This window comes from Colossoma macropomum, unplaced genomic scaffold (assembly GCF_904425465.1).
Source record: "Colossoma macropomum unplaced genomic scaffold, Colossoma_macropomum, whole genome shotgun sequence".
Lineage (NCBI taxonomy): Eukaryota > Metazoa > Chordata > Actinopteri > Characiformes > Serrasalmidae > Colossoma > Colossoma macropomum.
In genome coordinates, this window is record NW_023494789.1 from 40,897,462 (window position 1) to 40,922,660 (window position 25,199).

At 39.3% G+C, this 25,199-nt stretch overlaps 1 protein-coding gene across 2 annotated transcripts; it reads right to left on the reverse strand.

Annotated features, from left to right (window-relative positions):
• Positions 1 to 1,366: 1,366 nt before the first annotated feature.
• Positions 1,367 to 21,448, reverse strand: LOC118808566 (RNA-binding protein 10). 2 transcript variants are annotated; one of them, XM_036571330.1, is made up of 23 exons: positions 21,356 to 21,448; positions 18,158 to 18,265; positions 14,954 to 16,538; positions 14,642 to 14,731; positions 14,464 to 14,533; positions 13,207 to 13,280; positions 9,577 to 9,648; positions 8,775 to 9,069; positions 7,716 to 7,873; positions 7,445 to 7,545; positions 7,260 to 7,323; positions 7,073 to 7,136; positions 6,906 to 6,970; positions 6,679 to 6,787; positions 6,348 to 6,445; positions 4,467 to 4,757; positions 4,199 to 4,345; positions 4,009 to 4,077; positions 3,546 to 3,782; positions 3,331 to 3,405; positions 2,744 to 2,820; positions 2,540 to 2,591; positions 1,367 to 1,767 (listed from the first exon to the last, which is right to left on the reverse strand). In XM_036571330.1, the coding sequence occupies exons 2-23, from the start codon at positions 18,202 to 18,204 to the stop codon at positions 1,675 to 1,677; spliced, it is 3,933 nt and encodes a 1,310-aa protein (XP_036427223.1). In that variant the 5' UTR covers positions 18,205 to 18,265; positions 21,356 to 21,448; the 3' UTR covers positions 1,367 to 1,674. The 2 variants fall into 2 exon arrangements, with proteins under 2 accessions (XP_036427223.1, XP_036427222.1); XM_036571329.1 differs by having other exon boundaries at positions 7,073 to 7,139.
• Positions 21,449 to 25,199: the final 3,751 nt, after the last annotated feature.

A 25,199-nucleotide genomic window follows, 5' to 3' on the forward strand; every position in this document is an offset into this window, starting at 1 on the left:
GCTCAATTTAGCTTATCAATACTTCATTAAATTAAATCAGGTGCTGCTGATGGAATTTAATAAATCTATGCATGGCTGGAGAAATCTGGAACTAGATGTGTTCCTCTTTCCATTTTAAAAAGATATCAAGTACTTTATTATGAGAAACTCCAAGAACTTCTTGTTACTTTGTACTGCATTAATGTTTGTATTTGTTCTAATGCTATATGGTATTTTTTTTTTTAAAAGCAAAAACTACTACTGCCCAGATCAGTGGGCCGCTCTTTTACTGCCCTGTCGTGGCTCCACACCAGAATTAGATTTTTAGATGAAAATCAAATAATCCTCTCTTACAGTAAAATAAAGCTCTGCTGATCGTTCAACACAGTTTAACAATAAATGGTTTTAAACACTGGAGTTAATGTAGAACTGCTAATTCACCCTTTAACCCTGAAGGTTGGTGTGCAGACTTCTGGTCACCATAGCAACACACTTAACAGTCTCGCCGAGCTAGTAGCTAACGAAACGGCAAAGAGAAAGATTTAAGATGAATGTTGATAATTTGGAGACGAATGGACTTATTTGCATTTTTATCACTCCAGCTGGTTTCCTGATATGTTTAATCTGCAGTGAGAAACTGTCAAACTGTAAAAAGTCACAAAACTGAAGTCAGTTTCTCATTCGCTTGTTTGAATTCTCCCGTTCCACCTTAAATGGTGCAGCAGTTACATTCTGGCACATCAGGCGCCAATTAAGGTGGAGCGGGAAAATTCAGAACAAGAAGCTGGAGAATGAGAATGTGACTTTAGTCAAGTCAAATTTATTTATATGGCGCCTTTTACAACAGATGTTGTCACAAAGCAGCTTTACAGAGAATCCGGGTCCACGCCCCCAGTGAGCAAGCCTTGGCGACAGTGGCAAGGAAAAACTCCCTCAACAGGAGGAAGAAACCTCGAGAGAAACCAGCCTCAAATAGGGGAACCCATCCTCCTCTGGTCGACACCGGATAACAGCACAGACACAAAACAGTATAAGTGGATACAGTTTTACACTTCTGTACAGTGCGACGGCCGCATCAGATCCCCCTGGGACGTGATCTCAGCACATTAAAATCTCCCAGTACATTAAAAGCCACCAGAGCGCAACCGCAATTGAATTAGGTTAGAGCAGAGAATGTCCTCTAAGCTCAGCTTCTTTGCTGCTGCTATTCTGACATTTTCCATGGAAAGACCACTTATATCTCTCGAGTAACAATAAAATTTAAGATTAACCTCAAAAGAGCAGAATCTTGGCAGTCACAAAGAGACAGTTTATTGACTCATGGACTACTACAGTTGTAAGTTTTGTGAGCTGTAAATACTCACTGATTCATTTTGGCATTAAAACACAATGCACATGATACAAAGTTGAGATCAAGTAAGGAAAATAAAAGTGTTTAAAAGCCCTGAACAATAGAGCTACAAAAAGGGCCTGTACAGCAGAACTCAGGACTTAGGGCTGCTGGGAAAAAATGTGTTCATAACAATTACAGGCACAAAAACCAAACCACAAAATGGAGATCAGTCACAAAGTGATTCACCAGGAATTGTCTGCTAGCTTACAGAATAACGTCTGAAACAAGCTGCCGAAAGAAATGCTTTTGATTTTTTGGGAGTGGATCTATTTCATTAATTTCCTCCTCATACGCTGTGGCAATCATTCCAGCTCCTTAAAACGAGCAAACATCGCCTTCCGTACTGCCTGTTTGTATGTGGCATAGTTCCAGACAACTGGTTCTTTCTTCTTCCGCTGTGAAGAGAGAAAAAAAGCAAAAAATACAGGCAAGGAATGAGGGAGGTGTATAAACTTACAATAGTAATGGTTTACAAATGCAACAGGTGGCAAGGCTGTGTTTACATGCAAAGATTTCTGCCAATCCGATTTAATACATCTTGACAGATGAAGACCGAGGTGTCTATATGCTCACTCTACTCAACAATCTGATGAGAATGTCAGTTTAGTGAAGGCATTACTATGACAACAAGCATCACGTGAGTCCAGTCAGAGTGAGATGAGCAGCAGTGAGCAGCGCTTGTGTTTTTTTAATTACTTTAAAATGATGTCAGAATCAGGAAAACATCCTTCACATGTCCTTATTAAAAAAGGCCGAGAGGAAGACGTTGTTCTGAGACACATAAGCTGAATGTCCGTCCCACCGCCGTCTTTTAAAGATCAGAGCATAAACTTCATCTCCTCTGCAGACCAGTTTCTGCTCCCACCATGTTGAACAGTATAAACTATGACGCGACTCACATGTGCAGAACGTACTTAAACTTTCTGACTGAGAATGTAGTCAGATACAGCCTTTATTATTTTTCTATTTAATGGATCATTTACAGAATTACCCACCTCGTTCAGATAGAAACTGTTTTACGGATGGCCTTAATCGGACTAGTCTATTCTGATTGAGATATTAGTTGGATTATTAACGCGTTTTGAGGCTGCAAACATAGCTAATGATAAATGAAGAATGCCACTAGTATATTCCATTCCTCATTAATGGTCATGGACAAAGACTCACCTCTGTGGTCTCCATACCTAAACCTGGTCGCTCACTCGTTTTCTGTGTGTCCCTGAAAGAACATGAACAGAGCGATTAGGTCAAACAACAGCAGCTATTTAAAACATCTCAAAACAACCAAAAAAGTGACAGATTGTAGCTCATCATGCAGCCACCTCATGATCACGTCTTCAACTTTTTAACCTGTAAAGTGTTAACACGTACCTGGAAGTGCCGGCCCATGTGTTCGGCTGTTTTCGTCTCTTTGCTTCAGGTGGACTGTTGGCCTCTTTCATACTCAGCTAAAACACATTGTATGCAGTCAGATGACCTTTACTGTTTCCTTAGATTTCTACAAGCACATCTACAGATTCAGAACTGATTCATGTCAGTCTGATTTTCAAACTCTGCGGTTCCCCTACTGTAAAATAAACTCACATATTTTTACTTTACAGTACTTTCTTTTTACTGTAAAATAAAATCACCATTATAAAGTAGGATCTGTTAGCACAGCTGGCTTAGAGGAGGGAGGAAGCAAAATCTCAATTTCAGTCACAAACTGATCATGTGTATGAAATAAAAGGCCTCAAACCATCTGTTGAATGTGTGTGAGAGCTTACCTTCATTTAACAACCACTAAGTAAACTGCTAACAGGCTACAAAAGTTACCTGACATGTTTTTCATTTTTTAGATTTTAGTTTTAACCCACTAGATGGTGAAAGACTACAGAAAACTAAGGGAATTGCTTTGTAATCACATACTGTTACCCTGAACTGAAATTGAATCATGAGGTGCTGAGAGATTCCCTTACCTCTTTCTCCTGGTTTTCCAAGGCTTCAAGCTCTCTCTTTGACCTTTTTATCTTCAGGTGGATTTCCATGTTTTGCTACCAATATGAAAGAGAAAGAAAGGTGAGGAAAAAAATAAATAATTAAAAAAAAAAAACACTGCTCCCTATAACTGTTCAAGCATTTTCCCCTTTGTTTCTTTCTTAACATGTGTTGGTTCTATAGGCTGCAGAGGTACCTTATGCAGATCTGAGAGCTGCTGGTGGCGTATCAGGGCGTCTTTATTGGGGAACTGCCTCCTGCACAACAGGCAGGCCATCTTCTTCCAGTCCGTCAGTCTGTCTTCCTTCTCCTCGGGCTGCAGCTGGCTCTTGGCAGGCTGTGGTGCTTCATGTTTCTCGTGCTTCTCCTCTTCCTCATCGTCGCTGCCTGCTGCATAGTCAGCCGCTAGCATGCCTAGAGAGCCCATGGGCCGCTGCCAATGCAGTATAAATTAAGTATAAGTGAGGGGCTTTGATCTTTGATCTATAAAAGGACTTGAATAAATCACTCTCATTCAAAGTCATTTTTAAAGAGGTACATCAAGGACAGTAATGTTGCAGTTGCTAAATGTTACTGCCTTTTTTGCAGTCAGCGAAAACTGAAGCTGAGGTGCAAATCTGTAAGGGTGAGGTGCATGTCTGTGTGTGTCCAAAACTCACCTTTGAACCTTTCTCGTCTTTCTTTGGTGGGGCTAGGGGCTTTTTGAATAGGTCATCACCGCCTGTGGCCTGTGGGGGTGAGGTATGAGGTGAGGAGGAAGTGATTAACCACTCTAGCACATAAATACCAAATGAGGCCTACATGTTATTTATTTATTTATTTATTTTAAACAGATGACAGCTCCCTGACCTTTCTTTCAAACACAGCAAAGGCCGCGTCAGCTGCCTTGGAGGTCTTCTTGTCTTCTGTTCCACTCTTGAGGACAGGAGATGGAGCACGCACTGTTTCCTTCTGCCGATTCTGAATCTTGGCCCAGCGCTCCATGTCTTTCATAATCTGTTGTCCAACATCAAAATACAACACATTTGTTATGCTCAGCTGTCCCTGAAGTGCAGTTTGACAATATGAATAAGTAGCGTTTTCCTCAATAAACATTTCAGCAGATTTGAAGGCATACCTTGAACGCAGCCAAGCTCCTAGGCTTATCTTCTTTCTCCTTCTCTTTCTTTTCTGCACGTGGGGCAGCTTCCTCGTCCTCCCGCCGCTCTGGCACTCCATCTGGAGCCACCTTTAACTCCTCCACCACGGGCATGGCTGCTGCCGGCACAGCCTCAGCAGATATCTCCGCTGGAGCACTACCCTCTGCACTCGGCTCCTGAGCATCTGTGCTGGCTCCTTCCACTGGTATGTATGTCTTTGAGGTGCCGTCCCAGTACAGGTACTGCTGAGTCTGAGCGTTGTAGAAATACTGCAGACAAAAGGAAGCAGAATGCAGAATCACAACATTAATACAGTATTGTAGTACATTGGGGTGATATGGCAAAAATATTTTCAAGCTTCACAATAGGTATGACGATATTTCCAAGGTTTGCCAAGTTGGAAAAAAACACTATTAGCGCCAGATACCAAAAAAAGGCTATAAAAAAACTGAGTACAATGATATTTATTCAGTGCCTGACATACTGTGCAGTTATAAATGCAGTTATAGAGGACTAATAATGCTTTCTTTGGAATAAAATGCACAGTTGTTTAGTGTTCTTAAAGTAGTGAAACATATGACAATAATAAATACCAGGGACATGTCAAAATAAAAATTCCTGCCCAAAACTGGAACCAAAAGACACGAGGCCAAAACCCAGAAGTAACCGTTTAAATAATAAACATACTAAACATAAAAAAATACATACCAGGCAATAAAGAAAACACTTTTCTGATTATTGATACAATTAGGGATGCACTGATATGGGAATTCTGGGCCGGTGCCGATATTTTACATGTTCACATCTTTTTCATCTTGGACATGCAAATCTGCCTTCTGTTAAGGCCATAAATCACCGGACGTGCAGCATCCCAACATTTGAAACCACTGTTTATAATGGAGGTACACACTGTGTGTTAACGCCGTCACTAGCACTCCATAACTCCAAGCACTGTTACTCAGCGAGTCTTGCATTCTGTAGCAGAACCTGCGGTGCATGATGCAACACGGCGCGTCCACTGTGCGGTGGCCTTAAGTCAAAATTTTTGTCTATCCACTGCGCAATTAAACTGAGAATACTTTCAGGACTCACATCACATGCCCATCACATGTCTGTGGTAAGGCTAATGGACGTCACATTATCATCAATGAGCTTGTGAATGCGAGTTGCTGCCATGTTAGGTAGTTCTGTTAGGGCTACATCAGAAAAATGATGCTGACCAAGTTTGGTGTAATGAGGCTCAAGATGTTAGAGCGCCTGCTGAAAATGAACATCCTCCATAACAGAGAACAGCTTTTGAGCTGTTTTGTTGAAATTCTTGATTTCTGAAGAAGCTGAATCAACCGACCAAATCTAAGCATCGGCCTTTTTTTTTTTAAATTAGCTGATACTGATATGATTACAATATCATCGTGCATCCCTAGATAACATCTGTTTATAGGATATAGGACAAAACTGAGCCAACAAATACATAAAAAACTTTACATCAAGTGGACTTACTAAAATGATTACAGTATGTAGGCTACAGTATCAGTCTAACATCCAACAACCTCAACAACAGAGAACAGTTGGTCGTTCTTGGTGAATTCCATTACTTTTCAATTATACTTTGCACTTTGGCACTGTTTATGAATTTATGAAAGGCTAAAGATGGTGTCGGTCCACGAGCCGGGATTTTCTGCTTCTGTTGTTTTGCTATACTCTGCATTTTAAGCTGGGATGTCATGTAAAAAGTGGTATCAAACCTGTAGTGGACAAGTTCTTGGGCACTGTATCCCAATACAATGAAGATTTTATATTTTATTTATATATATATATATATATATTCATGACGCAATACCTAAAGAAATATTACATACTCTTGAGTTGGGGTCGTAGTACAGTGTGGTCTGGGGGTCATAGTAGAAGCCCGATGTAGCATCATAGAGGAAGGCAGACAAATCTGGAGTATCTGAGCCTGAGGGAAATCATAAGGTCATTGAATTAAATTGTGTTCTACAATACGTGAAACATGATTAAGTAAAAACCCAAGAAACACCTTGTCTTCCTTTATGGATCATGAAAATTACAATTACTCAATAAATAGAGCCTATATTAGCTGAGAATAAGAACATGGACAAAAAGAAGCCTGTCATCTTTACGAACTGGACAGTTCTAGTCAGTTGCACTTCAAATTGACTGGCCTCTTACCATAGCTGTAGGCATCAGAACCATCAGCAGAGGCAGCAAGAGCGGAGTCAGGTAAAGGTGCAGCCTGGACTGAGTGCTCCAATGCAGGAGCCTCTGAGTACATCACACCCTGCACAACGTCAGAAATCAGGTTATCACTTAAAAGGGTTACAGATGAACACAAAATCTATTTTCTTTTTACAAATAATGAATTCAAATAATTTAATTCGACAGTGTAATAAACTCACCTGTGTTAAGCTTGAGCTCTGCATTGCAGCTGAAGCCAAGGAGGAATCTGTGACAACTGTATGCCCTGGGTCAGCAAGTGGACAAACACAGAAATCAGACTCTGTTTCGTAAATGCAAAAGAAAGTACTTTAATGTAAAAAGATTTTCAAATGTGTCACTGATATACCTTGCAAGGCAGGTGGAACACCTACGGCTGTGTGGGGCGGCTGAGGGTAGTACTGCTGTTGCTGCTGCTGCAGAAATAGAGCAATAAGCATGCGAGGAAAGTTTAATATAAAGCAATGGAATAATGTGATTGAAGTTAAAGTTGTTTGGGGTCTTTGTCAACAAGAACTGCCCTTCGGCTAAATTACCTCCATCACATCAGGTGGAAAACCCAAAAGAGATGTGTTTGATTTATCATAGTCCCTCCGGTAGCTGCAAAAATCATTATTTTCAGGATGTCATTAGAACAGACAGTGAGAGAAAAAAAATTCAAAGAAAAAATATTACAGATATTAACTGTAGTCAATTCATATCTGGTTATGTTGGGACTCACTTCTGATTCTTTAGAGGCTTGGCCACCTCTGCATATACTCTGACTCCATCAATCATAATCGGACGGGGTTTGGTTAACAGCTCCACCAATCGTGTCACATGCTGAAAAAAGGGTAAATAAAGAAAGTTGCCCCATGCAGTAGTGTACTAGAACCACAGGTAGAATATATTTACAAATGTTATTGTACTTTACACTTAGATTTGTATAATGGTGTCTATTACATGAGCCAAAAAAGAGGAAAAAACATCCTGCCCAGCCTAAGACAGCTTACCTCATGGGAGTCCATATCAACAAAGCAGAAGCACTTGGACCCAGGGGCTTTTCCTTTGACAAGACGGACATTGCGTTCATCAAGGTAAGCAAAGGGGTCCAACGCCTTAAGAATTGTCTCGACCGTGGTGGTGGGAAGTAAGTTCTTAATGATCATTGCTAACAAGACAAGGAACAACATTCCTTCAATGTGAAAAACATACTTTAAATACACAGGAGTAAAAGTCAGAAATAAGTGTACACCTTACTGAATTAGGCTAAAGAGGAGAAAATCAATAATTAAATATACATTAAATACACACTGAAATCACATTCACCAACATGTTCTTCCCTTTGAGGTGCATTTATATTTGTGTGGTTTTCTTTATTCTTACATTTTTACTTGGGCATTTTCCAAAATCTCTTTATCCCTTACATGTCTTTAAAACTGATCTATGTAAATTCCCTCTGTTCTGGGTGCCTGCCTTGTACTGTGCCTCAATCAAAAAGTGGTCTGGACTGAAGCATTTACTTAAAACTTCAGGATTAATGGATAGGGCTAAACTGCTGGACGTGTCTGTGATAGAGGGTATGCAATGATGCCACTTTCCCATCGGAATATGCCCCATCAGTTGGACTGAGTGACAAAACATTCTGCAACATGACTGTGTTTATTGGGGAAACGGCCAAACCAAATCTAGCATTTAATATTTTGTTATATTAAGTGGTATTCTGTGGCGTAGCTACTTGAATAGATGAAAGTGTCCCTCAGCCTTTTTGTGTTTTTGTGCATCAGTGTTCTCTCACTACAACAGCCAGTATACATTACACAAATCTATCTGCTGTACAGCCTGCCCTCAAGTAACTGCCCCCAAGTATCCGACCCAAGTTGCTTGTACAAAAGTAGTTGCTTGTACAAAAGTTCCTCCTACCTTCAGATTTATCATCAGAAGTGCGTTTTCTTAGTCTTTAACCCAGAAAATCTTGCTCTAACACTATGACATCGCCACTGTAGGAGACGTGTATCAACGATTAAATGGGAAACCAGACCTACAAGTACAGCACCAAAGCATCCACTCACTCTTGCTCTCCTTGAAGACTGGATCTGAGTGTTGGAGGTTGTGACGAGACGCTCTCTGGTTGGCCCATTCCTCAGCTTGCTTCTCCGCCTCCTGCTCCTGAAGTTGTTTGTCGACCTGCTGCTGCCAAGCTTCAGGTGTCAGAGTGGAACTTCTCTGCCACACACCCTGAGAGAGGGGATCATTCAGAGGATTGCCACAGCCTTCCTCCTTCACATTTGGTGGCTTGAGTGGAACCGGACTTGGCAGCAGGCCGTCCTGTTTGGGCGGAAGGGCTTCAGGTAGCGGGTCCTTTGGCTGCGACCCAAAAGACATTTTTCATTCCAACTTTCAAATAAAAATGTGATCTTTGTATTTACAACGAATACAGCACGCATGGGCCTTCTGATACAGTGGGGTCCAAATGTCTGAGACCAGAAGTGAAAATGCCTCTACTTTTCATTCTTTACCAATTTAGTATATTTTTTATTACAAATTTTAGTATCAGCACAATAATTTGTGTATTTAAAAAAAAAAAATTTAATATTTACATCAATTTCTCAGTATTTGAATCCACAAATTTGTGCAAGACTTTGTCCCATGCTTCAATGCAAGGGGTAAAGAAAAATCTCACCTTTTTGCATAAAGGCTTAAATTTGAGTTGTGACCTAGAAATAGTGCAGAACCTTAGATCTTTATTTATTCTACTTTTCAAATATTTCAAAACTCTAAAATGTGTTTTTTCCACTTTAAATAATAAAATAATTTAAAATGTGGGCTCAGACTTTTTGACCCCACTTTAAAAATACAAAAGGGAAAACTTACCTGTTCTTTTGCATTTCTGTCAGGCTGAATATACTTCAACAGAGCAGTCTTGCTACCAACTTTAACAGAGCCCTGTAAAAAAGGGAAAGACAGTAAGTATCTAATGAACAGAGGCTGATTTCTTCTTACAAATGTATATGGACAAAATCTGTCCCAGAATGCATCAGGTTAGGCTCTTCTGAAGCCATGGATAAGAACGCATTACCATAGCGATGTGCGTTTATCAGGTGTTGGGCTCCTCCTAAAATCACCTCCATTTTATTTACAATGTGTGATGAGCGAAAAATTTTTCTTGTCTCTGTCTGACAAGGAATAACGAAGCATAAACCTTACGAGGAACAAACTGGCATCTGTGTGAATCCTTAATGTAAAGACAGTATGGAGCAATTCAGCAAACGCAGTAAGTCTGCACCTGGATTAGCTAGCTATGTTTCATCGTTATCCCGATAAAATTTATGATCATGATAAACAATATTTTTGTCTGAGCACAGTCTTTGTGAATACTGTCATTAAAAAAATGCAGCAGGTCAGCATGTTTCATTATGAAGAGAAATAGTCCCATTTAATTTGATAAAGTGTGGCACATTATGTGAAATGTTGAACAAAATATCAGTCTACCAAGACTACTAGTGCATCGTGTGTCAAAATATGTATCATGAACATGTCTTTTTTGCCATATTTCCCAACCTCCCGCACAGCAGTATTTACAAGGGAAATTAAATCTCTCTTCCAAATGCACATAAAGGCATTCAAGACAACTACAACTATCCATAAAAACAAAAAACAAATTACTTTATGCAATTACAAGCAGGTCAGGCTATTAATTACATATTAAATACAGCTTTGCTGTAAAATGGAACTTTTTCTGCTGCATTTCTCAATTCTGTCCAATCTCTAGTTTGCATATAAATATATATTTATATTTGCATATAAATGCATTAAAAAGGTTTCTAAAGTCAGACAAAATGAGGGAAGCAAAACCATAAAGTATGCATCATATTCCAAGGGATAATGAATTGTGTGAAGTACATACATTTCCTTCAGGAAAGGGTCATCCTATGCAGCCAGGAAAGGTAATGTTTTGCTTGACTGTATGAACACAGCCCAGTGGCTTTGGTTCACACTCAGCAAGCAGACAAATAAGACATATGATCATATTATGAAGTGCTGGTCTAATTTTTCCTCATAACACAAAAACATTCTGCCACAACTCTGTGGTATTTTTTTTTACTTAAGGCAGCACTCACTTTTCCCCCCAAGGATAAGGACAGGGAAGACAAATGATGGCCTCAATTTATTTCTTCAGAACACCTTTGGAAAATATGTCCCTCAATAAAATCAAACTGCACAAATAGCTCAGAAGGAGAGATACGCATGGAGCATGCCACAGGGCTTCTAGGCGATTGTTAAATAAAGTCTCATTACTTTCAAGCTTGTGACAGAGTTTGCATAAATTTGTTTCACTGTCAAACTATTTGAGTCATGATGTTTCCACTAACCACACATATCAAAATGAAACCCAAAAAAAAAAAAATTACCCAAGCTTCATCAGCCATAAGTAATCCTAAATCAACCACGTGTCTTGCATAAGGCACTAACCTCAGTTATTACAATAACTGGCTTAGAGAAGAGCACATGTTCTAACTGTTGTCAACACTGCACGTAAAGGCACTGTAACGTCTACACAGGCAGTGACAAAATAGATTTCTGAAGCCCTCCCTCTTTTGGCTAGAAAAGTGAACCTCAACTTTAGGATGTAGGCTTCAAAAATCCTATTTCCAGAGTGCCCAAATATGTCCAAATCATGAATGTTACACCTCTTTTTCGCAGCTAGAGTACACTTCTGTTTCACACTGTCACAGTGCACCCTGAAATATGTCCAGCATTGCCCCCACTATAGTGCAAATAATGAAAAGACTGACTGTTAAAGAAACAGATGGCAAGTTAACTTGCAGAAACATCTCTGACATCGTATTGAGTATTTCAGGACACGTCCTCGCAATCAAACAAATGACTGGTTCACAAAAACGTTCACAAGCAGAATCAAGATATCTCAAAGGGTAGAAACAACTATAACGCAATTTACGCTCCACCGGACAGTTTAAAATGTGGCCCCACTGGACAGTGTCATTACTCACCCACCAAATAATCCCCTACCACTCAATTTCTTGAGATGGAAATATGTAGCCTTCACCAAGATGCATGATTGGAAAGCTAATACAAAAGAAAGGGGATCTCAGTGCAAGGATGTAGGGAATGCTAGGTGTCCACACACCAACTTTCCTTTCTTTCATCATATGAGTACTCTTGCTGTTACTCCACTAGTTGGAAAAAACATTGCAGTTATGGCAATTTAAGAACACTTAACTCCAAGAACAGATGACAAAAGACAAGCAAGCAGAGAACAAATCGGCATCAAATCAGCATCAGTATACGTATCAGAATCCTTCAACCACCTAATTTTCCACCTCCACGTATTCCCAATCCAGCCTCTCCAACAAACGAATGCCCTGACAACTCAACTGCCAACAAAGTTTAAAAGCCCTCATTGCAAAATGTAAGATTCAACTTCAAACTCAAGTTGTATCATTAACATTATAAACCATCAAAGCTCCATTTGAAACTTTTAAGATACGCTGAAATTCAACCATGAAGTCGGTCATGGCAAGCAAGGAAAGACAGAAATCCATGTGGTCAAAAGCAGTGACTGCGAATTCCCAACTCAAAAGAGGAAAACAGTCTCTTGTGAGGCTGTGATGGTGGCTGAGGTCAAGAAGAAACCACTAATGAAAGCTGTGTTAAACAGAACACTTTGTAGCATCTCAGTGCTCATGAAATGAAAAGTGAGGTTGGGGAAAGTGGTAGAAATGGTCTGCTAAACCACCACAGTACTGGTCATTAAAGTGATGAAATCTTTTGAAGCCAACAAGAAGCTGTGAGAATGTGTGAAGAATGACTGGTGTCACAGCACCATAAAGAAAGGTACATCACTGCAAGCATGAACCCTTAAGCGATGATCCTAAGGTATCCAAAGCACTGTTAATGTAAAAGACAGAAATGAATCCTTTGGCAGGTCCATTACTAGCTTGACTACCTTCATTTTACCATGATTACAATAAAATGAAAAGAATTCAGACTGGAATCTCTGAAAAGTCTAGAAAATCTGTCAGATTCCCACAAAAATATCCAAAGCCACAAAGTGAAAACATATCTGGCAAAAGCTACCGACAGCTGAGAAATTAATAAAATGGGGGAAAAATACATTATGAGAAATTAGTTTGAACTAAATTGAATACAATCTCCTGGTTGGTCTTTCACTGACACAAATCCTTAGAATATCAACCTTTTTTTGTCTTGTTTCCATGTTTCCAATCTCCTAGCAAATCTAAAATAACTGGAAAACTGGTGTTTTGCTTTTAGACTGCAAATCATAGAGTATTTATGATAACCTTTGGAGAGAATGAAGGAGCTCTTAATAACAAACATTAACTCCAACATAGCGAAATATGATTTTTCCCATCCCATCCCATCCCAATTGCTGTTAACCCCCATCCCACCCTTGTCCCTGCCCCAGCCCAAGCCTTCTTCCTTTGAAGACACAGCCACTGTAGACGGACAAGGATGGGCCACCTGGTTGGACTCCATGAAGTGGACAGCATCCTCGAGGTTTAAAAACTCCACATAGGCCGTATCGTAGCTGTAACCTGGGGACAGCATTTGAAATACAAATGGGTTTGCGTTAGTTAATGCCAGTCAAAAGGAGAACCGTTAAAAAAAAGAAAAGGAAAAACAACCGATTCACGGGAGACAACAGCGACTTGTTACATTATGTACATTTGTAGGTGTTCATCAGAATTGCGTGAGTGTTCTGGCTTTCAATCATACAAAAAAATCATTTCAAGCGATATTTTCATTTGAGTTCGTTATATCTTGTGCCTGAGGGCAGTCAGAGTAATGATCACAGCTCTGTACAGCCTGTGGGAATATGCACTTAGTGTACAATATCTGATTTAACTGCTAATTTGCATGATCTAAACAGCACCCAAAACTGGACATAAAATGCTGTATGTAGCCCATGTATGGTCTGCTGTTTAAAACCACAAAACTGACCAAACTTCACTGCGACATAAAATGCGGTTTATTTGCAACTATGCATCCCAAGAGATTCCTTTGGTTCAAGCAAGCCTTCAAAGGCTCTTTGCAGAAATTTAGCAGAGTCACAGAAATTTGGGGTATTTGTAATTAAAAAAAAACAAAAACACACAATATGGAACCACATTTTCTTGTTTAAGACCATTTAGAAGGGTGACCCCCTAACAAAGATGTGAAAGTAGTAATGCAGTCTATGTCTTGGCAATGGGTCCTGCTTTGTCTTTGGTCAGGAAAAAACTCAATGAAACAAGGAACTACTATAAAATAAGAAGAAATGGGAAATTGCCTAATTGGACAGCTCACAGTTCAGAGCTCAACCAAAAATAGCCCCTACGTGACAACCTTATAAACAAGGAGAAGCGTCATGTGGGTGCTTCATCAATAATAAAAAGAAAAAGAAACTATTAATGAAGGGAACCATGTTAGGACATTCCCAGCAATGTATTGGTCGATCTGCTTAACCCACAAGCCTGTTTAAGATAGAAGGTGCTCAGGGTGAACTGCACAAGTTCCAGCACAAGAACACACAGGATAAGGGTCAGCGAACCACATTTTTTAACAAGAAGCCCTTTACAGTGTTCGGAAATTCAATCAGCATTCTTTTTAAGTGTACATGTTTCTAAGGAGCAGAAAACACAGTCAAAAGAAAACCACAATGAGCGTAGGATTCGAGTAGCGAAAAGCGAAATGTTGCGAATGTTGTAGACGTTTCTAATTTCTAAAAATGAATCTCACCTGGAACAACATCCTTTATCTTCATGCCTTGCATTGGCACTCCATCACGAACCGCAAAGGCATCCAGTATCTATACAAAAAAATTACATGTCAGACCGTATAACACTGTGACCTACTTACATATTTCAAAGGCATAACACAAGACAGAATCAAGCTGTCATGTAAGAATCAAACCTACCTGCTGCATTGTAGCAGTTTTGGGAATTCCAGAGATGGCAATAGTATTTGACACCTTATCCTGACCACAAGAACTCCTGTAATCCTGGTCCTTTGTTATATAAGTCACAGAATTGTGTAAATTAAATGGAACTTATATCTTGAAATTTACACTTCATATCAAAACAAATGACTACAGAAAAATAACTGCTACCAGTCAAGGACCCTGAAAATCAGACCTTATCAAGGACATTGAATGCATTACTCTACAAGGGCAAGACTAGTTTTAGCCTTCAATTTAAAAACAATACATATTAGAGATTAATTCTCTTACCTGAGAACCAGAGTCATTTGGTCTTTCAGGTGGAGCCAATTTAGATTCTTTCAAGTTCTTTTCAGGACCTTGAAGATCCCCGAGGATATAGTCATATTTCCGGCCTGAACTGGTCCTGTAATCTATGTCTCTATAGTCCTGGTCTTGTCTTTCCCCTCTGTTACTCTGAGGTTCCCTGGGCCCTGGCATCAGATTCCCTTTCCTTGGCCCTTGATCAAGAGGCATATCCTTAGATCCCTTAAAGGTTCCTTGATCACCTGAGAAGCGACTCTCTTGGTTTGACAGGCTTTTTTCTGGAAAGAATGGGCGCCTGCCACTTGATGGTACAGTGTTGTCAGACTTCTCATCCCTATCCCTAGGCCAGCGTTTACCATCACTGTCTCTACCTGGGGTATTTACTGTGGGATCCAGTGGCAAGAGTGGTGGTTTCTGAACAGGGTGAGGGGGATCTCTGCCTGGGAAATCAGCAGGAAGATTCTTCTCCCAGTTTTGGCCACTAGGACCCTCTCTTTCTGATCGGGAGAAACCTAAGGACCCACAATCTTTGCCTGGAAACTCAATCGATGGTCTCTCCCTTTCTTTGAACTGGGAGGGTTCTCCTAAATCAGCCTCTTTGCCATGTCCAGGCATAAACCGCTCTTTCATTTCTCTGGGGAAAGGTGAACTTCTATTTATTGCTGGTGAAAATGAGTCTCTCTCCCGGATGCCTTGCTTGCGCCACTCCTCTGTAAGCGATCTGCCCTCATCTCTAAATCCTCCTGGGTTCTCAATTGGCTCAGGGAACTCCCTGTCCCTTAAAGTTGGTTCACCTACTCTAAGCATGGCTTTCTCTGGACCTCTGCGATCTAGAGGCATGTCAGGTCTTCCTCTAACATCCATCGGAACACCATCATTGTCCCGAAACATCTGGGGAGATCGTTCCCGAAAGTCACCTGGAGATCCCATACGATTCCTAAAATCCATATCGGATTCAAACCTTCCTCTAGGATTCAACGGCGGGGCAAAACCTCGTCTCTCAAAATCCATCACCGGCCTTTCTCGTGGAGGCATATCCATACTAAATCCGTCAATGTCACTCATACCCATCTGTGGCCTCTCTCTTTCTCTTAAATTGTCATTTCTGTCCATAGGGTCCATAGAAGCCCTTCTTCTAATATCCATTGGAGACATGTTGAAACCTGGCATGTCCATTCTAAATCTGTCCCTCTCTCTCACGTCCATGAACTGATCTTCAGGCCCCCTCATATTCCTAACTGGCATGTCTCTGCCTCCCATATCCATAGGAGGCCTACCCTGCCCCATAAAACCTGGAGCATTCTGCTGATTATTTCGGCCTTCCATCTCAAAATGTCTTCTGAAGTTCATATCAGCTTCATCTCCAGGCCTGAAGAAGTCTCGGGGAGGGTCTCTTCCTCTGTCAAAATGGCCCATGTTTCGCCCCATCATATCTGGTGGACAGTCAAACCTCCTCATGTCCATAGGTGGCCGGTCCTGAGGCCCTGAACCCATATTCATTCCATCCCGTCCTCTGAAGCCAGGCATTGGTCCACCTCTTCCATCAAACATCTCCCCTCGATGGTCCCCACTGTAATGACACCACCTGTTTTACCACTAATCACCTGATTCTTTGAGAAAGTGTCTATAAAAACCTAATTAACAAAAGGCACAAAAATTAAGCTTGCTGGAAACCTGGAAAATGGGTGATAGCCCAATGTCTGCTGGAGGTCTACTACTGCAATTAACATTTTAATTTCTAATTACAAATGTAACTGAGGCCATCTCTGCAATGTGCGTGTTGCTCACATGATCGGTTGCTTTGCACCTCTTTAGAATGACTTCATTCACTTTCATTGTTTTACTGTTCTCATCTTATAATGTTTATATATAGGATTCAGTGATCGGTCTACTTTATTTAGACCACTCATCAATTTGTGGGATTTCTCTTCATATGTGCTTTAGCCCTCTCCTGCCTGCAGTGGGCTGGTTTCACGCCCGCTCCCACATGCAACACTGAAAATGTCCCGCGGGAGTGCAGACCTCTAATATGAAGCACAGTGGATGCTCCTTGTTTGTCTACTCACAGATAAAGATCTTAAAGAAAACGATACTATAAGATAAAATAAGATCCTTTTTTGTGCACTAAACACGACATTGCGTTAAATAACCAGCTGCCTATTACTTTTGGTGTAGCACTTTATTTGATTTCTAACATTAAAATTGGATTTTTTTTTATATATTTTAAATCAATTTAGAATTCAAGTCTAGCCCATTAAATAATGTAATTCATATTTTGGATAATAGACAGTAGTGGAAATATATTAGAGGTTTTCTATGTGATTATTTAACCTAAACAGTGTGATAGGCTTTAAAACTCTGCAACTGGCCAGTTTGGCAGTAACTTAATCAAAATCAGCCATAAAAAAAAAATGTGCATCCCTACAGGGCATAGCAGGGTGTAATGAATGTCATGGTGATCAGTGAATGCAGTCTATGCTTATTTGTTAATTAAACTATACATTAATTAAAATAAGGACAATATCTTAGAATGCTGATCACAAAACCAAAACAACCAAGTCCATAGCAAGCATGGCATACAGACAGTGTGTTCATTCTACTCATATGTAATGTACATGCCAACTACCACTAACAGTGTGCCCAAAATAACAGGTCTGGCCCTTAATTTATAGAAAAAATTGCTATTTAAAAGCATAATACTGGTCAGAAAACTTGCGATTAGATAATTCCCCCCAAATCAATTAGCCTAGTTATGATTGTAAAAGTACTGCACAACCTTGCGAACCAAAGAGATGTTTGTGAGACTCAATAATAGAAGTCATGCAGACTAAATGTGGATGGAATGGCACCTTTTCCAACAACATAAGAGTCACACCACCAGGACAGCTAAAACGGGAGAGGTGTCTGGGTTTGTAGAACCATAAACCTCATGCCTGTATGTACTAGGACCAGCAACAAAACTGCTATCTGTAACATCACGGTACCGTCCTCCTTGTCACACAAAGAGAATCCATTTTGCCTCACATCAGTTCTTGCTGTCAGCAGATATGAAATAGAACTAGACAGAATATTAGGTGATTCATGAGTTAACTTGTGTCAGAGAGTCCACTAAAATGTATGGTGCATGGGGTATTCAAGACAAACTATGAATTAGCGAGAATAAGCATCCTGTTGGATGACTGATCTTACCGAAAAGGCATTCCTCCTCGTGGGCCAGATCTTGAACCATTCCACATGATGGTCCAATGTCTCAGAAGAACGCACCTTTAGCTCACACAAGCCTTGTTTGAAAGCGACCTGCAAACATGCATATTATTATTAGTATTATTACATCTACAATGAATTCAAAGGTCATGAAAAGATTTACTGTATGGGACAATGGCCACAAACTCTAGTATCAGTGACTCTGCTTAGCTTTGCATTACCTAAAAATGCCATTTCCAACAGCTTTCTTTCCAATCACATTTTGGTATTTCCACTGCTCTTAGGGTATTTTCACAATTGGGACCATTTCAGTGTCTCAAGCGGACTCACTTACTTTTCTGTGCACATGTGAACATGTCAAATGAACTCAGACCCCTCTAAACAGTCCCAAAAACAAACTGAACTCAGAAAAGCTCAAGGTGGTCTCAGTACAGTTTGTTTGTAGTTCATTTTGTTAACCTCCCTACCCAAACTGAAATCACTGTAATATAGAGTGGCTTACTGCTCTTAGAAAATGGCAATAAAAAAATACAGCATAAGAAATACAATGTCAATAAAAAATCATTTAGATTGAAATTTCATGAACAGGTAACCGTTTATTAGGACTATCTATCGTATCGGCCAGGTCCACAGACAGTACTGCGAGTCTCTGCCCAAAGCCAGCCACTCACTTAAAACCACAATGTCACAAAAATTGGTGCTGTAACAGCCACAATCACTCCTAATGATCCTAATCACTTCACACAAAATCATTTTGGACAGATTTGTCCTTAGCCTGGTTGGCGAGTGTAAAATATCACTAGTAGCGGTTACTATTGCAACCTCTCTGTTGTAAACAAGTGTCTAGACAGTCCCACCAAAATTTAGACCCGTTTCCCCATCACTCTTATTAAAACATGCCCTGCACTACAAAAGTTCCTCCCGATATCCCACCACAGCGTTAGATTGACAGTTGGGCTCTGTTGACAGTGAGAATGCAATGGGAAACAGGGTTTTAAATATGCTTTCATTTTGGCAAAGCTGAAGTGCAATTATGAGAAAACGCAATTGCAAATAGACAACTGCTATTCCATTTTAACACGCCAGTCTTACCATTTAGACAATGAAAATGAAACGTCAAAAGGACTCTGCTTTTCCAGTCATTATACAGAGAAATGCAAATACGCATACATGTTTTGTATATAAATTTTGTCTTTAAAATTACACACCAACATGGGAAACATAATAAAAACTCGATTAAATTATTATCATTTTCAAATCTGCATTTTAAAAAAATATGCTGCCAGCAAAAACAAACCCCTTTATAAAGTTCACTTACATTGTGAACACAACAAAGCACTGAGGACATTCAGAGCTGGTTCCCATTCAGGTTAATTCCACCAGAACTGAGATCGATTCATTTAAAAAGAACTGCGCCAGAGCAGGGAAAACACCAAAATGTACAAGGCAAGGGAACTCCAGTACCAGGATTGGGTAGTACTAGTTTAAGCTTTCGCAATAAGACACTTGGATTAAAACTGTTTCTATGTAATAAACCTTCGGGTGTAATCTGTACCCTTAGAAAAGTCACAAAAGAACAGCTGTAGATGTTCTATAGATGTTCATACACACGCACACACACACACACATAAACATTAAGGAACGAATGTGGATGGCACTATTTGCTCAATTGAGGTAAGTTCTAAAGACACGACATTAAGCTTTTATCATATATTAATGTGGCCAGGTTACTGTAGTACTCTATACATTTTCCTGTACAAGGTAACTAGTCTCATGAGTCTGAAAGGAAGCAAACTTGCTATTAATTCTGCAAGAACATCTGGATGCACCATTACTCTACAGATAAGGCCCAGAAAAAAAACCCTGATGAGTTGATTAGGTATGAAAACCTTTTATCTGTGAAATGAAACATGGAAAAAAAGCAAAGATATAACTAGAGCTGGGCAATACAGCAAAAATGCAGTATCATTATGCCTCAAGAAATTCTCACAACACACAGTGTGACGATATTTATTTTTCCTGACAAGCTGAAACAGACAGTTTAGTGAACCAATAGTGTCACATTTAAAAACACTATCAAAGACAACAATTTTTATGATTTTAATTAACGTTTCACATACTGCACTACACTAAATCCAATTAAACACGACTATGCAAAATTATGCTGTTATTATAATGCAACACTTAGTCGTTTATTGTTCTAGACATTCTGATGATAACCAAAATATGCTCAGAAAGACATACTGGGCCATATTCTGACGTAATTTATCATGATAAAGATAAATAATTATATTGCCCAATCCCAGGTATAATGCAGTGATAATCACCCCATGTATGTCGACGGTTTGCATTATAACTGATTAAGATGACTTATTAAGACCTAACGTCATCTTTTCTCGTTCCAAACCTTTGAACTACACCATGAATAACTATATATATATATATATATATATATATATATATATAAAAGACGTGTCCATATGTTCAGCATCCCAGACAATCTTTTCAAACAATAGGCAAAGCCAGATGCTGCTGTGATTGTGCTACGGGGCTGCAAAGGATTCGGTACACTGAGACAGGAAACCACAACTAGCTAACTAACTAACTTTAAGAATCTGACCAGTTTAAGCTCATCTTCCTTTTCTGTAAGGAATTTACCTTTAAATGTCTCATTCGAGGCCGAGCTCTTACCTAACGTTAGTCTACAAGGCAGCATTTTGAACTAAATGTAGGTATCTAGGCAGCGAGAGCTCACTTAGCTATCAAACGAGCTGAGCAGATACCCAGCTAACGTTCATTAGCAGCTTCATTTTTAAGTAAATTATCACCTAATTTGCGTCCAGAGCCACCCACCAACCTGTCCAAACAGCCCACACCGAACTTGTCAACAGATTCAGCGACGTGGTTTCTGGAAACGATGTTAAACAACGTTAAATAAGGAGCAGAATTAAAACCTGTCCACAGTCCAGTCCGCTGAACTGGCTAGCTGGAGTCGGCTAACAGCAGCCACAGTCGGTCTTCGCCAAACATCGACACAAAACCTCTGAAAACCGACTCTACCACACAAACAACAGACTGACTTCAGCCTTTACGTTCACCGTGAGCATTTAACAACTGGATAAACGACCATTTCCACATTTTAACATTTCTTAACGCGGCGCTTTTATCAGTGGAGCTGCTCACCTTGGCTCTGTGGGATTCGGGTCCTTTTAGCAGGCTAACGGCTAACGGAAGTAACACGAAGCAGAGCAAACATGAAAGAAGCCCCCATTTCCGTCTTTTTTGTTTTATTTTCAATTAATTAGTTTCTTTATTTATAAAATATTTATCGTTATAGTGATAAATTACATCACAATATGCTTTTTTGAGTATTTCGTGGATAGTCGTAATCACCCCATGTATGTCGAAGGTTTGCATTATAACTGATTAAGATGACTTATTAAGATACAGCGTGATCTTTTCTCGTTCCAAACCTCTGAATTACACCACGGATAACTATATATTCGTAAGACGTGTCCATATGTTCAGCATCCCAGACAATTTATTTAAATTTTATTTTTATTATCAATTAATTAGTTTCTTTATTTAGCGATGTATCGATTTTTAGTGAAAGAACGTGTTTAGTGGGAGAACACATAATGGATTTATAGGCCATTCTATATTTATATATATAGAATATAGAATATATATATATATATATATATATATATATATATATATATATATATATATATATATATAAATTCTAAAATATAAAATATAAATAGTATTAGAGCTGGGCAACGTGACAATATTTCTCATTATCGTGGTAAATTACTACTAAATTAAACTTACTAACTGCGTGTTTGATTAGGGAGTAAAATTAGGCCTGTTTAATTGGATTGCAGTGCACGTTGAATTCAAGTGTGATTAGATTAATAGTTTTTGATAGATAAATAAATATTGTGCCACATCATGTAAAAAAAAAACTTCTTGAAGTATTGTGATATAACATTTTGGCATATGACCCTATATAGAAATACAGCTACTATTTACTATTTAACTTCTGATTGAAATGTACTACATTCTAAATTACATTAAAACACTCATTATGAATGATATTACTGATTACAAAAAAAATGTCATTAAACTAAACAAACTGTATGTTCACATTCAGTTTTATTCCTTTTTTGGGGGGAATAAATTCATTTATCCATTCATTTGAGCAATTTAAACATGGAGGCTAGAACAATATTAGGAAGGGAGAAATTCACACATGCTGCTTAAATAGTCTGTTCCTTCCGATGGAAATAATCTGTCTGAACTGCAAGCACAAACACTTTCTCATTTGTAGCCACTACAGAACTGTATATTTATGTCTTATTGTCAGCGTGTCAGATCCTTACGTCTTATCAGATTATTCTTTTTAACCTTCACCTGATTAGTGGTGCTGTCATATGATAGATGTGACCTGAAAAGGGCAAATGCATTGATTGAACTAAATAGCATCTCAGCATACATGCGGCATGTAGGACTTAACAGTGTGTTCACGCTTTCTTTATATAGGTCGTAAACTGTGCAGTCATGGGAATGTTTACTTTAACATAGGCCACAAGCATTGTTGCTGTCAGAACAAAATCTTGCATCTCTAAAATTGTGACTTTACACACACACACACACACACACACACACACACATTTTCTAAACCACTTATCCTTCTAGGTCATGAGGTGCTGGAGCCTATCCCAGTGGTCATTGGGCAGAAGGCAGGATACACCCTGGACAGGTCACCAGTCCATCTTAGCGCAGATGTAACGTTACAGTAGAAGCAAAAAACAACCTTAATTTGTAATGGTTGTTAATGTAAAAAGATTTTTTCCAAGTCATTTTGGACCATTTCTGTTGGTCCATTCATCATCAAATTTTAACACAATGCAGAGGGTAACTGGAGTTCTCAAATTATGTGACAAAATGAGATAAAAAGTTTTTGCGACGGCGATGATACGCTGTAATGTTCATACTGTTGCATCTGCATGTCATTCTTCAAAAGACAGAGTAACGAGGTGCACTGAACACTTAAGCAATGCCTTTATTTGAGATGCAATTCCAACACAAACATGGTACATAGAAAAGTGAGTGTCCGCTTTTGAAAGTGCTTTAAAATCACTGCATTGATACGTACGTTAACAGGGTAGACTCAGTGGAGACTACAATATGACTAGTTAATGTATGAAAAAGTGATCATCTGAAAACCAACCAGTAAGAAAACCTACTGACTGAACTCAGTGACCGTGTGAAACGGCCACAACAGTAACGATCAAGTGTTACGCAGCTGCTAAATGAAATTCATTCGAAAGAAAAGTCTGATGAAAAATAAGAGCAAATCATTGTGGAAGAAAAGCCAAGCATGCTAAAAATTACAGAGCAAATTGCTCAACAATGTGAATGCAATATGTCAAATGGCCTCTCTACATCAGCAGTATGGCAGTTTCACAGTATCACAGCAATAGAGATATTGCTCAGTTTGTACTGCACATTAAACAGAATTCATTAACAACCCAGAGACGGGCTTGGTTTTACTGTCAAACTACACAACGCCTGCTGTATTCAGTATATTACGCAGTGCTTTGTAAAATACAGTACATACAACTACAGTTCACATCTATAAAACACAGATTTATGGTCAAATTCAATCAAACTAAGTGACACTCTTAAGTGTATTTGATCCAAGTGAAAAACACTTGGTTAAATGGTAGCAAAAACCACCGGTCAGGCCGTTAAATATTACGCAAATGTTGCTTCGTTGGTCGGCATTCTGCTAAAAGTACTACATCACGTTTCATTCAGTTGTCATACGTCTTTAAACTTCATTACGAAATCATAAGATCTGATTGAATTTGACCTTTTAACCTCATTGAGAAAATATAATATACACATGAAGACATAGTTTTTCCTCTGCAGCATAGATTCTTTACAAAACACCAAAATCAAACAGGACACATGCACATTTTTTTTTTAATTTAAGCGGTCATCTCTTCGGAGAGGAAGTCAAATGCGTTTGCAACTGGCCTCTTAGAAAGCTGAGAGAGCTGAGACAAAGTTTAGGGCACATGGTAGTGTATATGTTTCAGGTGAGACGCCACAAAGACACTGAGAAATAGGCATCAATATGAGATACACAGAGTAAAAGGCATTTGTACAGCGAGAAAGAGTGCAGAATACTGGCACTTCAAGGTGCAGTACATAGGATTTTTACATTTACGCTTAAAAGTCATTTCAAGTCAAATCGTTAAATGACCATATCGTTTGAGTGGCAGGTTTCTAAAGCAGTTTTGCCAACATCTCATTCTCGACCTGCCTCGACCTTGGTCATAAAAATGCTGTGAATGTGTTTGAATAATGGTCACACCACGGGCACTCTGACTAGACCCTAACGCGTAACTGAGCCTCAATCTATGACACAAAAACTGTACCTTTACACCACCAGTGGTGCACTTTGGGGGGAAGAAAAACCTTGGTTTGAACCTTGCACTTTTAATGACACTTATATGAGGTTCACATGAACTTAATGGAGAATTAAACTTTTCAGCATTACATAAATATCATAAGCAAACACTTCCTCTTTGAATTGTCCATTTATTTATTTTAATGTACATTACAGCGCAAAAGACCAAAGCGGCCATAAGAAATGGGACTCCTAACAACCACCCGCAAAACCTGGTAGACACCAAAACTGCCCCCATCAGATAAACAGCACTTAAAGCTTCCATCTTTGAGAGAGAGGAGAAAATCAAGCTGCTTCAAATCTGAAAACATCTACAGGTGTTTCTGTCCATCCTTCCACTGTGAGAAGACGACTCAGCGCTATGGGTCTGAAAGGATGTGTAGCTGTCAAGAAGAACCTCACTGAGAAAAGGAGACAGACACATCAAAGAAGCTGAACGATGGACTGACCACCCCAGAGTCCAGACCTCAACACCACTGAATGGGTTTGATTACTTCAGAAAATGATCAACCAACTTCTAAGACTGAACTTTGGAGGTGTGTC